At 45.9% G+C, this 15,414-nt stretch overlaps 1 protein-coding gene across 1 annotated transcript in view; it reads left to right on the forward strand.

The window, feature by feature from the left end:
- itga8 (integrin, alpha 8) overlaps window positions 1-15,414 on the forward strand; it is a 76,243-nt gene that overhangs the window by 42,598 nt on the left and 18,231 nt on the right. Inside the window, exons 22-29 of the mRNA XM_070443808.1 lie at window positions 9,194-9,237; window positions 9,347-9,462; window positions 10,435-10,490; window positions 10,802-10,959; window positions 11,155-11,283; window positions 11,419-11,486; window positions 12,237-12,384; window positions 12,678-12,770. Coding sequence (XP_070299909.1) covers window positions 9,194-9,237; window positions 9,347-9,462; window positions 10,435-10,490; window positions 10,802-10,959; window positions 11,155-11,283; window positions 11,419-11,486; window positions 12,237-12,384; window positions 12,678-12,770 — 812 coding nt within the window. The remainder of the gene's footprint in view (window positions 1-9,193; window positions 9,238-9,346; window positions 9,463-10,434; window positions 10,491-10,801; window positions 10,960-11,154; window positions 11,284-11,418; window positions 11,487-12,236; window positions 12,385-12,677; window positions 12,771-15,414) is intronic.

Raw genomic sequence — 15,414 nt, forward strand, 5'->3', positions numbered from 1 at the left:
CAAATCTGAAAATCAATCATCATTCAAACGCACGTATAAGACAACAATTCTCCCTCAATGTGAGCAAGACAAAGGAGCTGATTGTGGACTATAGGAAAAACGGCCGAAGAGGCCCTCATAACATCGACAGGGCTGTATGGAGCGGGTCGAGAGTTTCAAGTTCCTTGGTGTCCACATCACCAACGAACTATCGTGGTCCAAACACCCCAAGAAACAGTCGTGAAGAGGCAAGACAAAACCTTTTCCCCCTCCGGAGACTGAAAAGATTTGCATGGGTCCCAAAGTTCTACAGCTGCACCATCGAGAGCATCCTGACCGGCATCTGACCGTAAGCGCTACAGAGGGTAGTGCGTACGCCCAGTACATCACTGGGGCCAAGCTTCCTGCCATCCAGGACCTACAGTTGAAGTCGGAAGTTTACAATACACACTTAGCCAAATACATTTAAACTCAGTTTTTCACAAATTCCTGACATTTAATCCTAGTAAAATTCCCTGGTCTTAGGTCAGTTAGGATCACCATTTATTTAAGAATGTGAAATGTCTGAATAATATAGAAGAATGATTCAGCTTTATTTATTCCATCACATTCCCAGTGGGTCGAAGTTTACATATACTCAATTAGTATTTTGTAGCATTGCCTTTAAATTGTTTAACTTGGGTCAAACGTTTCGGGTAGCCTTCCACAAGCTTCCCACAAAAAAAGTGGGTGAATTTTGGCCATTCCTCTTGACAAGCTGGTTAACTGAGTCAGGATTGTAGGCCTCCTTGCTCGCAAATGCTTTTCAGTTCTTGCCCACACATTGTTCTATAGGATTGAGGTCAGGGCTTGTGATGGCACTCCAATACCTTGACTTTGTTGTCCTTAAGCCATTTTGCCACAACTTTGGAAGTATGCTTGGGGTCATTGTCCATTTGAAACCCAATTGCAACCAAGCTTTAACTTCCTGACTGATGTCTTGAGATGTTGCTTCAATAATCCATATAATGTTCCTACCTCATGATGCCATCTATTTTGTGAAGTGCACCCAGTCCCTCCTGCAGCAAAGCACCCACACAACTTGAATGCTGCCACACCCGTGCTTCACAGTTGGAATGTGTTGTTTGGCTTGCAAGCCTCCCCTTTTCCTCCGAACATAACGATGGTCATTATGGCCAAATCAGTTCTATTTTTGTTTCATCAGACCAGAGGACATTTCTCCAAAAAGTACGATCTTTGTCCCCATGTGCAGTGCAAACCGTAGTCTGCTTTTTTATGGCTGTTGTTTGAGCAGTGCTTCTTCCTTGCTGAGTGCCTTTCAGTTATGTCGCTATATACTGGATATGATTTGCACTTTTCGCACCAAAGTACGTTCATCTTCTAGGATGCAGAACGCGTCTCCTTCCTGAGCGGTATGATGGCTGCGTGGGTCCCATGGTTGTTTATACTTGCATACTATTGTTTGTACAGATGAACGTGGTACCTTCAGACATTTGGAAATTGCTCCCAAGGATAGAATCAGACCTGTGTGAAGTCTACAATTTTTTTTCTGAGATCTTGGCTGATTATTTAGATTTCCCATGATGTCAAGCAAAGAGGCACTGAGTTTGAAGGTAGGCCGTAGAAATACATCCACAGTACACTCCAATTGGACTCAAAATGATGTCAATTAACCTATCAGAAGCTTCTAAAGCCATGACATCATTTTCTGGAATTTTCCAAGCTTTTAAAGCATAGTCAACTTAGTTATTGTAAACTTCTGACCAGTGAATTATAAGTGAACAATCTGTCTGTAAACAATTGTTGAAAAATGACTTTGTCATGCACACAGTAGATGTACTAACCGACTTGCCAAAACTATAGTTTGTTAACAAGAAAATTGTGAGTGGTTGAAAAAGCTATTTAAAGACTCCAACCTAAGTGTATGTAAACTTCCGACTTCAAACTGTATATAATAGCGGGTTCAGAGAAAGCCCCATAAAATTGTCCAGAGATTCCAGTCACCCAAGTCATAAACTGTTTTCTTCGCTACCCGCACTGAAGCGGGTAACGGAGTTCCAAGTCTAGGACATTTACATTTACATTAAGTCATTTAGCAGACGCTCTTATCCAGAGCGACTTACAAATTGGTGCATCACCTTATATATCCAGTGGACAACCACTTTACAATAGTGCATCTAACTCTTTTAAGGGGGTGTTAGAAGGATTACTTTATCCTATCCTAGGTAGCCTTAAAGAGGTGGGGTTGTCAGGTCTCCGGAAGTGGTGATGACTCCGCTGACCTGGCGTCTGAGGAGTTTGTTCACCATTGGGTGCCAGAGCAGCGAACATTTTGACTGGGCTGAGCGGGAACTGTACTTCCTCAAAGTAGGAGGCGAGCAGGCCAAGGTGATGAACGCAGTGCCCTTGTTTGGTGTAGGGCCTGATCAGACCTGAAGGTACGGAGTGCCGTTCCCCTCACAGTCCGTAGGCAAGCACATGGTCTTGAGCGATGCGAGCTTCAACTGAAGCCAGGGAGAGAGCGGAGGAGCGGGGTGACGTGAGAGAACTTGGAAAGTTGAACACCAGACGGGCTGCGCGCTTCTGGATGAGTTGTAGGGTTTAATGGCACAGGCAGGAGCCCAGCCAACAGCGAGTTGCAGTAATCTAGACGGGAGATGACAAGTGCCTGGATTAGGACCTGCGCCGCTTCCTGCGTGAGCAGGGTCGTACTCTGCGAATGTTGTAGAGCATGAACCTACAGGAACGGTTCACCGCCTGATGTTAGTTGAGAACGACAGGGTGTTGTCAGGATCACGCCAAGGTTCTTAGCACTCTGGAGGAGGGACACAATGGAGTTGTCAACCGTGATGGCGAGATCATGAACGGGCAGTCCTTCCCCGGGAGGAAGAGCAGCTCCGTCTTGCCGAGGTTCAGCTTTGAGCTAACCAGAAGCTACTCCGATAGCTAGCCAGAAGCTAATCTGTAGCTGCCCCGAAATTAGCCGTTTGCTGGGCTAGCGTTGTGTTTAGCTGCCCACGTTTAGTGGTCATCAGCTATTCTTAGCTCGATAATCTACCGGCACTTTGTGCAAACCAAAGGACCAAAGGTTCCTTAACAGCTTCTACCCTCAAGCCATAAGACTGCTGAACAACTAATAAATGCCACCGGACTATTTACATTGACCCCCCCCAATTTGTTTTGTACACTGCTGCTACTCGCTGTTTTATCTATGCATAGTCACTTCATAATCCAAGGGCCTTAGCAGTTCAGACGTCTTTTCTGTTCCGTATTGTCGTGTCCTGTATATATATATATTTACACCTTTCTTCGCATATCTTTTATCTATTTTATTATCCAAGAACTCAACTACAAAAGCTTTCCTGCAAAAGCTTTCCTGCAACCCGCTTCACCAATTACAAAAAGTATTATTTACCTCAATCTGAAAATCCATCGTGGAAGCTAGCCAGGGCTAATTCAGAAGCTAGCCTGAAAGCTAACCAGAAGCTACTCCGATAGCTAGCCAGAAGCTAATCTGTAGCTGCCCCGAAATATAGCCGGTGCTGGCTAGCGTTGGTGTTTCAGCTGCCCACGTTTAGTGGTCATCAGCTATTCCTTAGCTCGATAATCTACCGGCACTTTTGTGCAACGCGACTCGGACCGGAGCATTCCGGGACCTCTTTTCTCTCAGTTTCCCCGGTATTCCAGCCGCAGCTCTCGACACTTGCACCTTGATTTCGCAGCTAGCTAGCTGCAAACCGTGTGACTATTGGCTTACGTCGACCCCGAGCAAACTCTAATCATTCTGGAGCTAGCCAGCTGAGGAGTTCCATCACCATCCGGACCCGTTTCTTTTGTTGCTGCTGCAGATACGGAACCCCACCGGCGCTTCACGAGTGACTGCCGCGACTGACTGCCGACGTTATCTGCCCGAGGGATTTATCCAACTGGCACCTCCGTCCCGACCGTACCTGAACGCTCATCTGAGGCCCCTAATCGTTAGCTGTCTTATCGGCTGCTATTGAACAAGTATATTGGACAACTATTATTATTATTATTATTTATTTATTTTATTTTCCTTGGGTCACTATATCTATTTTGCCAATTTGGATTGATCCCCTCTACACACGGAACCCACTACACGAACCCCACTTAACCTACCGACGGAAACGCACGAGTATCTCAAACAGCACTCCATCCTATGCTGCTACCGATAGCCATATACCCGGCCAGCTGTCTGGATCGCCACGGACCCCAACCAACCTCTACTCACTGGACCCTTATGATCACTCGATTTAGCATGCCTCTCCTTAATGTAAATATGCCTTGTCCATTGCTGTTCTGGGTTAGTGTTTATTGGCTTATTTCACTGTAGATTCTAGCCCGCTGCTCTCTATACCATATCCAACCTCTCAGTTCCACCACCCACATATGCGATGACATCACCTGGTTTCAATGATGTTTCTAGAGACAATATCTCTCCTCATCATCACTCATACCCAGTTTACCCCACTGTATTCACATCCTACCATACCTTGTCTGTACATTATTCTTAAAACTATTTTATCGCCCCCAGAAACCTCTTTACTCTCTGCTCTAGTAGCTCTAGGCGACCAATTCTCATAAGCTTTTAGCCTACCCTTATCCTACTCCTCCTCTGTTCCTCGGTGATGTAGAGGTTGAATCCAGGCCCTGCATACCTGCTCCACTCCTATTCCCCAGGCGCTCTCTTTTGATGACTTCTGTAACCGTAATGCCTTGGCTTCATGGCATGTTAACATTAGAAGCCTCCTCCTAAGTTTGCTTCTATTGACCAAGCTGAAAGGCAGCCATTCTAAAGGTAGCGAAGTTCAGTCTTTGTACTTCTATTGACCAAGCTGAAAGGCAGCCATTCTAAATGTAGCGTAGTTCAGTCTTTGTACTTCTATAGACCCAGCTGAAAAGTAGGAATTATTATTTTATTTTTATTTTCTTTCCATCTTCTTTCTGTAACAACAACAGACGTCCTCTGATCTCTCCATCCCACAAACAGGAAATCTGGGTCTTTATAATGAAAACATCACACACGCACACACACGCTAACACACACAAACACACATACAGACACATGCACAAATATGCACTGCATGGCTTGTGATCAATTTCACTGGCCTCTGAGTGTATGTGTTGAGTCTGTGCCAGGCTATGAACCAAAGCCAGACCCTATACAGAATCACCCCACATCGAGTTACTCAGTCACACACACTGTACAAACACAATGCATATACATATAAGCATGCATACACGCACGCGTGCGTGTTGTAACTCAGGCTTTCTAAGGCCCTCTGGGAAAGATCTGGTAGTGGAGGGAAAGCTCCCGGGTGGCATAGCCATCACACACACACACACACACACACACACACATATACATATGGTCTGTCGTTAATATGTTAGTAAAGTCACACTTTAGTAAAGGACCCTCAGATGTTTCATCATTATGAGAGGACTGCTAAGGAGTCTGTACGCCTGTTACACGGTGTGTTTCTGTGCATATGTTTGTGTGTGCATAAGATGTCTGTTTCTATAGGTGAAGTTTTATGATCCCATAGGTGCAAAACCCATCTTACTCTTAGAGAGAGAAGGAAGGGAGGGAGGATTAGAGAGATGGATCAGTGTTCCTGATGGATACTCTACAGTCGTGTGTCTCTACCAGGGACTCGTGTCCGGCTGGGTATCAAACCTCGATTGTCTGCATGCCTCAAGACTGCATTAACCCACCGAGCTCAAGTCTAGGCGCCATCTCTCGGAGGCAAAACAAGTTTTGAGGTCTTTCACAACAAAGTTACACATCAGCTTCTTGGGAAGGAGTGTTCCTATTAAACTAACTCTGGAGAGGTGACTGGGTCAGAGTCAGAGAGAGCAGTCAGTCAGAAACAGCAGGAGGTGTCCCTAGTACACAGAGGTTATAGCCTGCTAGACGCACACTGACCCTGGGAAGCTCTGCTGTTCCCACTCCTAGGGTTAAGGTTAAGGTCAGTTTTGTGTGTGTGTCAGGGGTCAGATGGCCTGAGGGCAGGAATTATGTTCAGCAGAAGGTCAGAGGTCAAATCCTGTAGACATTTAACTTGCCAATCAGCAATCCCACTGACTCAGCTCTACTGAACAGAAAACACACACACACACACACAGACACACAGACACACTGAACACTTTGACAGTGGACACACTGAACACTGGTTCTAGAGAGAGAGCTCATACAGAAGTTTGAAGCAGCCAGTCTCTGACAGGTTGTGTAAACATTGGATGGCAGCCATATTTCTCAGAGCAGGGAGTCCGGGACTGGCCTAGAGGTTTAGTTACTCAGCATACCCCCCGAAAGGTACACTTACTCCAAATGTGTGTCTGTATGTGTGTGTGTTTACATACTAACCTCAAATCAGTGGTGGCAGACATGTTTTTATCAGTGTGGAAATATGATTGACTTGGAAGGGGAAAGTGTGCCATAGGCTATGTTTTATTTACCCCAAATCAGCCTCTGTGTCAGTAGCACTTTTCAGAGGGAAAAGAACGGCTGGGTAAGGAGTACAGATGTACCTATGGGAGGAACATGCACTCGCGCACACACACTGTTGCGCACACAAACGCACACACACACTTAGGCACGCACCACAGGAGGTTGGTGGCACCTTAATTGGGGAGGACAGGCTTGTGGTAGTGACTGGAGCGGAATCTGTGGAATGGTATCAAATACATGGTCTCCAGTTGTTTGATGCCATTCCATTTGTTTCATTCTGGCCATTATTATGAGCCGTCCTCCCCTCAGCAGACACCACTGACACGCACGTATGCACACATACACCTACGGCAGAAGTGGGGTTGGGTTTCTCTGGTGTGTAAGACGGACAGATCCAGGACTTTGGAATGAGAGCAGAATTCTTCTGTTGGAAGTTTGGGTCTCTGAGGCTGAGCTGATTTTGGGACTGTGTGTGTGTGTGTGTGTGGTGTGTGTGTGTGTGTGTGTGTGTGTGTGTGTGTGTGTGTGTGTGTGTGTGGTGTGTGTGTGTGTGTGTGTGTGTGTGTGTGTGTGGTGTGTGTGTGTGTGTGTGTGTGTGGGTGTGTGTGTGTGTGGTGTGTGTGTGTGTGTGTGTGGTTAGATCTGCCTTAGCTTGATGACTTTTACAGACTGTGGTTGAAAGGCCAAGTGCTTTAGCTGCTGTTCTCTTTCCTCCTCTCTGCCTCGTTCCCCCTCTTCCTCCTTTCCTCTCTTTCCTCCTTCCCTCCTCACCTCTACCTCTCCAGCTGCCCCCTGTACCCCACAGACAGCTAGAGGTCCCCCTTTCTCTGCCGGCCCCTTGTTACACCTATAACACACACACACACACTGGGGGCTAGGGTGTAATGTTGAATGTTGTGGTTTCAGAGGACCAGCAGGCTGAGGCACTCTCACTGACAGCAAAAACAGATGGACCACTCCTACATTCAATTTAGACTCATGCTCACTTAAACACGTGCACACACACACACACACACAAGAACACACACACATACAGAGGCAAACGCATGTGTGCACGCACACACACACACACACGCAATAGATCTTATTTGACTCTAATAGTTTAACCATTTTAACAGATGTCACTCACAGTGTGCATGGGTGTGTCACACTCTAGCCCTCTATCAGCATCAAGACTTAACATAGTCCGTTTCATTTGATGGATAGCCAGGTATGTATATTCCCAACAGATAAAAGGCTATCTGAGGAGGAGTTCGCGACTTGACTGTTACTAGTAAACTAGAGACAACCTCTCTGTCACGTGTCTTCAAAACCACATCAACCCCTATAGGTCCTGATCGCATTTTTTGCCCTTCACTAGACCGATGAAACTAGAGAGCTCAGAACTCTTTCAAACAGAACTGCAGAGGTCAGAACTAATGAGTTTAACTAGTCCCATTGATATATTATCATGAGTAAACTTAGCCTCTGACACTCAGCCTCATAGATATTAGCATGACTTATCTTAGCCTCTGACCCTCAGCCTCATTGATATTAGCATGACTTATATTAGCCTCTGACCCTCAGCCTCATTGATATTAGCATGACTTATCTTAGCCTCTGACCCTCAGCCTCATTGATATTAGCATGACTTATCTTAGCCATCGATGTCCCAGTCCCAGTGCTGTATCAGCTTCAGAGCTTAGCTTAACCTCTGTCTTCCAGTGACAGGACTAGCTAGATCTATGGTTGGGGGCATATTCTATATGTCCCAGTCAGTCCTGTGTTAGCGTTGTGTTAGTTTAGCTTAGTGGTGTCTGGCAGGGAAGGCTTGTATTGATTAAGCTCTTTCCCACTGCGGTTTCAGACTTTCAGTCAACGCTGTGTGTTTGTTGTGTGTGTGTTGTGTGTTGGTGTGGTGCTGTGTGTGTGTGTTGTGTGGGTGTGTTGTGTGTGGTGTGTGTGTGTGTGTGTGTGTGTGTGTGTGTGTGTGTGTGTGTGTGTGTGGTGTGTGTTGTGTGAGTGTGTGAGTGAGTGAGTGTGTGTGTGTGCGAGGTATGTCTCCCTGACCACACTCATTAAAGTGCAGCTCTATTTTAAACAAAAACCCATTAAGACTCTTCATCTTCAAAACACATAAAACAAATTAACTGAGTAGAGCACTGGACTAGTTGTGTGGCTGCTACAGACTGACTAGTTGTATAAGGCACATGATTATAGAAAGTGAGGAATTTCTTGTTTGTGTAGCAGAGGGATCTGATTGGACCATTGGGAATGTTCTAATGGAGCTGGAATGTGCCATGGGTCTCTCCGTTAAGACACACACACACACACACACTGTGTTCGTATTTGGATAGTTTCATTCTGAACCAAAATAGTGCTGAAAAAAAGTTATATTCACTATTCAAAATGTGTTTATGTGTGTGTGTCTATGTGTCAGTGTGTGTAAAAATGAGAGGTCTGTGCTTGATGAAGATTGCTGGAGACCTTGAAATCAGTCCCATCTGTGCGTTTCTTTGAAGCTCATGCAGTCTCTCTGTCTCTCTCTCTCTCTCTCTTCTCTCTCTCTCTCTCTCTCTCTCTCTCTCTCTCTCTCTCTCTCTCTCTCTCTCTCTCCTGTCTCTCCCTCTGTCTCTCTGTCTGTCTCTCTCTCTCTCTCTCCTGTCTCTCTCTCTCTCTCTCTGTCTCTCTCTGTCTCTCTCTCTGTCTCTCTCTCTGTCTGTCCTCTCTCTCTCTGTCTCGTTATCTCCTCTTTCACTGTAGATCTGATAGTGGAGCATTTGGTAAAGGGGAGTGTTCGTGTACAGGTAAGATATCTAATTATCTGATTGGCTAGACTACAAGTTGTCATGTATCAGATTGGCTGCTAGTTTACAATGTGAGATTAAGTGAGGTGTGCCGTGTGTGTGTGTGTGTGTTTGTAGGGCTCGTCCTGTAGTGTCAGTGGAGGCAGAGATGATCCTGACTCCTAGAATCCTGAACCCTGACGACCGATCCTGCCTCCTGACAGAATCTGATACCATTGTGACCTGGTGAGTACACACGCACGCACACAACACACACACGCAATCACTAGGTAATCTAGTGAGTGACAGACATAAGACCAATAGGTGCTTCTTAGGCTATGTGTCTTGGCAGGACAGAGACATGGTGCGTTTGGGCAGATTGACAGACGGAACTAAACTGTGGAATTCTGTCAAAACAGACACAGCTGATTAAAATAAACAATCAGACTGGCAGGATGAACTAGACAGGACACAACAACACATGTACTATTAGGGAGGTTTTAGGACTGTCTGGAGGAACTAGACAGGACACAACAACACATGTACTATTAGGGAGGTTTTAGACTGTCTGGAGAACTAGACAGGACACAACAACACATGTACTATTAGGGAGGTTTTAGGACTGTCTGGAGGAACTAGACAGACACAACAACACATGTACTATTAGGGAGGTTTTAGGACTGTCTGGGACTGTTGCTTTTCTTTTATTGAATAATTGTTTTATTGAGAGCATTGGCCAGTTGAGGAGTTTTTCTGGTTTTTTGGGGAGAATGAGAGGACGAGCAGTAAAGAGGAAGTTTTTCTTCTAATGGGCTCATTGTTCTGTCCCGAGTGGTTCTGGTTGACAGGCACTTCACCAACTATGAACACGTTGTGTGTGTGTGTCCGGTGTGTGGTGTGTGTTGGTGTTGTGTGTGTGTGTGTGTGTGTGTGTGTGTGTGTGTGTGTTGTGTGTGTGTGTGTGTGTTGTGTGTGTGTGTGTGTTGTGTGTGTGTGTTGTTGTGTGTGTGTGTGTGTCGTTGTTATCGGTCCCTCTCTATCAGGAAACAGGAAAGGGACTCCCTCCAGAGGGAGACCTGCACCATTAATATCCTGGAATCTAATGAGCGCACACACTGACACGTACACACACACACACAGACATACAGAGGAGCAATGTTTTTATCCTGTCTCAATCTCCCATGTCTCTCTACCTCTCTCTCTCTCTCTGTTATCCAGTCTCAGGGTAGATATTTGTGCGAAGGTGAGCGGTGTGGGGATCCCAGACTCTGTAGGTAAGTAGCTCTGACTGGGGATGAAGAGGGGGGAGGGAGAGGTTTATGTATACGTTAGTGTTAGAGATGCTAACTATATGAATGTATGAATGCATTGTTTCCACTGGCTAATGATGCTCTGTAGAATCTAAAAGTGATAAAGTAGACCATACCCACGCTTCCCTCCTGCACACCAGATGAGAATACACACACACACACACACACACACACACACACACACACACACACACACACTTCCGCACACGATGGGACCATATGGAACCCCTCCTCACTCTCTCCCTCCATCCCCCTCTCTCCTCCACCTCTCCCAGTCCTGAATGCAGAGCTGCAACTGGATTGGCTTAAAGGTGTGAGGGGCGGAGTTAAAAGAGTTCATTTCCTGGATTCCCATCAGCCCCAGCACACAGGGGTCCTAACGCTTGGCCACAGCCATCCTCACTCCTGCCTGAACTATACTGTCTACCTACGAGTAAGTCAAACACACTCCGCTGCCAAAAAATGAATTTGAGTTTTTTTTAAAAGAGGCCTCCATCCTTGCTGTGTTTGGGAAGATCCTCTCAAAATATCTGCCAACTCAGCTGAACCTGTTTTTGACCAGTTATTGTGTTATAGTGAACAAACTTTCTGTTACACGGTGTGTGTCCCCTCTCTCTGTCCCTCTCAGGAGGAGGAGGAGTTTAGGGATAAATTGACTCCCATTTCATTGGCTCTAAACTACAGTTTAGCCCCTCCTTCCAACCTGGATCTCCCCCCTGTCCTCAACCGCTACAGCAGTACCTTCCTGCAGGAACAGGTGTGTGTGTGTGTGTGGGCTCTTCTCATTCAATCAAGACCACTTACAGCATATGAGTACTGTTAGACTAGACCTTAACCCCTGTCCCCCCGTACCTCTCCCCATCGGTCTCTCCCTTTCTCCTTTATTTCTCAGGCATATATCCTACTGGACTGTGGGGAAGACAACAAGTGTATTCCAGACCTCCAGCTGTCTGCAAGCATGTAAGTATGTACTGTATGTAACATGTGTAGCATATACGTCAACATGAAACAGTTACGGTCTCATTTAAATACAGTAGTTAAGTAACCTTACTGATATAGGGGTGTGTTACGCCTTCTGGTGTGTTGTGCCCTGCCCTGTCAAGTGAGGCATGCTGGGAAGATTCAGAAAAGTCCTTATCAACCTGTAAACTTTCAACGTATGTACATATGTAACGGATGTGAAATGGCTAGCTAGTTAGCGGGTGCGCGCTAGTAGCGTTTCAATCAGTTACGTCACTTGCTCTGAAACCTAGATGTAGTGTTGCCCCTTGCTCTGCAAGGGCCGCGGCTTTTGTGGAGCGATGGGTAACGACGCTTCGTGGGTGTCAGTTGTTGATGTGTGCAGAGGGTCCCTGGTTCGCGCCTGTGTCGGGGCGAGGGGACGTACTAAAGGTATACTGTTACACATACTCACACTCACTCACACACATTCATACATACACACACACACGCACACCCAAACAAAGGGTAGGACTGTGTTACAGCACTCAAGGAGAGAAGTTTGCTCTCTAATTGTTTACATTAGCAAGAGTGTGTGTGTGTGCGCGTGCATGTTTTTCTTCTGTTTTCATCTGTATGCAATCGCCATGGCAGCCCAACACAAACACCCTGTCATTCTCCTCTGACTGATACACACACACACTCCGACCTCTACTGTTTGACATAGTATTGACTTGTTTWTWTCTCTCTCCTGCACACACACAAACACAGGGACCGTACAGAGCTGGTGGTCGGGGATGACAACCTGGTCATGTTGACCATAAACGCGGTTAACAAAGGAGAGGGGGCATATGAGACTGAGCTACACACACTCCTACCCCCTGAGGCTGATTACATAGGAGTGGAACGCAGGATAGAGGTGAGAACACTCATTCACACACACTTCCACCCCTCACACTGGCCCCAACCCTAGCCCAGCTCAACTAGACCCTACAGCCTTGCTGACCTCTTTACCATTACATTACATCCTGTTGACAACGTCAGGGTTTTTTCTCTAGAGTGAGTGAATGAATGTGTAATGGGGCCCTAAGATGGATGAGATGAGGTTGTTACTGTCAGAACATTCATCACTCTATTCCTCTCCTCCCTTCCCTCACATATCACCTCTCTTCCCCTTTCACCTCCTCTCTTCTTGCCTGCTCTCCTCTCCAGTCTCTATCCAGGTTGAACTGTGAGTACAGGATGGTGAATGACTCCAGACTGGTGGTGTGTGACCTGGGGAACCCTATGGTTGCCGGAACAGAAGTAAGTCCAACACACACATAAACACAAATGAACGCAAGAAAATACACACACGCACATGCACACACGCACATGCACCCACACTGACCTGACCTCCCCCTCTACTTGGAAACAACCACTTCCTGTCCAAACAGGAAGCTGTCAATCAGATACAGTGGTGCTGATTGATAGTTACCATGGTGATTGGTCACCCAGATACCCTGTGCCCCACACTCTGAAGCTGTCTGTGGGTATTTCTGTGTGTGTTAATCCGTTCGCCCCTTGCATGACACATCCAGGAAGCACAGGCTTTGTTAAGTAAAGAGTGGTCCCATCCGAGTGGTCCCATCCGTAACTCTACCCTGTGTTTCTGTAACCGCTCTGTCTGTCTGTGTGTGCATGTGTGTTTGTGTGTGTATGTGTGTCTGTGTGTTTGTGTGTGTGTATACGTGGCTACGTGCATGCGTGTGTAAGTGTGTGTGTTGTGAGCCTGAGAGCGGTATTTGTTAGCTCTAGAAGCATTAGTTTTAGACACACAGCATTCTGATAAATCAATTATGTGATCAGATTTCACTTCTGGGGCGCGGCTTTAGAGGGCTCCAAGGAATTGAGGAGTGTGTGTGTTTGTGTGCGTGCGTGTGTGTGCACGTCAGCTCTCCTTCAGACCAGATGTTTCCCATACATACTTACCCTTGCCCCTTTGGACCTGTAGGAATTCATGAGCTTTTATATAATAAACACACACATACACATACACACTTACTAATCATGCAGCCGGAATAACGCTTGTAGACCATTTTGAACGTATCTTTTTCTCATTCTAATACTTTTTAGTCAAGCCTCTAAAATGCAGACTGCCTCGCCATGTTTCTTTAAAACGAACAGTCGTGTATTGTCAAAATGTTTCGTATTTTATTAGGATCCCCATTAGCTAGTGCTAAAGCAGCAGCTAYTCTTCCTGGGGTCAACAAGCATAGCGGTGAAAACAGACACTGTTTATGGTAACATCCCAGACGGCAGGGCTGCCGGAAAATGTGTGGCGAGGCAGCATTTGCCACAGCACTTTTCAATCAGGTGTGGCTGCGTCAGCGCCACACCACTTATGATTTAGTTTAAAATAAAATAAAATATATCTGCGCAAAGTGTAAAAAAAAGGRCAAAGTGCTGTTTTTTAGACCGATTTGCCTCATGATTTGTCACTAACGCACAATTTTTTTGTCTTTCACACCGGAGTGCTGCTACAGGCTCTTTGTGTGCCTTGACCAATCAGATTAATGGAAATCGCAGGTCGCGCAGGCTGGCATAAAGCTCAAGGCGCTCTCCACTTTCCTCTGGTATTTATTTAGCAAGCTGATAACACATCACTCCCGACAGACACAAGTAAAAACTCTTACATAAATGGAGCAGCCTTCCTAAACATTAGCGAGCTGACATGATGTGTTGCATGGAAACGAGACAATTTTTCGGTCTGATCAACTGTAGAATACTAACAACAGCAGCTGCATAGTCTAGTCTACTATGGGCCCTGTTCCTCTGGCCAGGGTAAACGAAGCGCTAATGTTGTGTCGGCTATTTATAGCTCATTTGTTTGTGAAAAAATGTGAATGGGATTACATTTGGTTTATATTTAAACTTGGGCTAACCAAGTTACCTAGACTTTTTCAACTCTTGGATTGAAAAAGTCTACGTAACCTGGTTAGCCCAAGTTTAAATGTAAACACAATAWTATAACATATAAACACAATAATGCAAACTACATGATGCAAACCTGCATAAATCAAGCTCACCCCTGTGTTTTATTGTCCAATCATGTTTCTTTCTCAGTGTCTGTCTATAGGACCCTCCTGGTCCTTCTTTAAAATATAATTCATATGAACAAGTACAAAGTTGCTGCAGTTTGACAGGGTTTTCATCCTCCCCAAGGCCAGGAGTTTTTTAAAACCATGTGACCTGATTAGAAAAACTCTGGTCCCATCATAGCCCATATTAAACAGATGAATCACGTCATACCGTATAAGGTCCAGAGTTTTACCTGGTTAGGTTACCAGATCAGGAAAAACGAAGGGCCTCAGAATTGTGTCTTCCGCTACACCACTCTGGGGCCTGGTGTGCCACCTCTGCCAGACGATCAGCATGTATAATGTGAACAGAAACGGCCCCTGCACAGAGCCCTGTGGAACACCATATATAGCCTTGGAGCAATCAGAGGTCTCACTGGCCAGAAAAACAAATAGATACCTGTCTGTTAATTTGGTCGACAGCGTCAATCCCTTCTCTTACATCAAGGAATGTGAGAACAGTCACAGAGCCACGGTCGATGGCTGGTCGATGCATTAGAACAGGTCGATGGCTGGTCGATGCATTGGATCAGGTCGATGGCTGGTCGATGCATTAGATCAGGTCGATGGCTGGTCGATGCATTAGATCAGGTCGATGGCTGGTCGATGCATTTTTAGCGAGTGTTTAGTTTTAGCGAGTGTTTGAGTTTCCCCCTCAGGCTTCTCCCTTGTAGTTTTAGCGAGTGTTTGAGTTTCCACCCTCAGGCTTCTCCTTGTAGTTTTAGCGAGTGTTTCAGTTCCAACCTCAGGCTTCTCCCTTGTAGTTTTAGCGAGTGTTTGAGTTTCCCCCCTCAGGCTTCTCCCTTGTAGTTTAGCGAGTGTTTGGAGTT

Source organism: Salvelinus sp. IW2-2015, linkage group LG6.1 (genome assembly GCF_002910315.2).
Source record: "Salvelinus sp. IW2-2015 linkage group LG6.1, ASM291031v2, whole genome shotgun sequence".
Taxonomy (NCBI): domain Eukaryota; kingdom Metazoa; phylum Chordata; class Actinopteri; order Salmoniformes; family Salmonidae; genus Salvelinus; species Salvelinus sp. IW2-2015.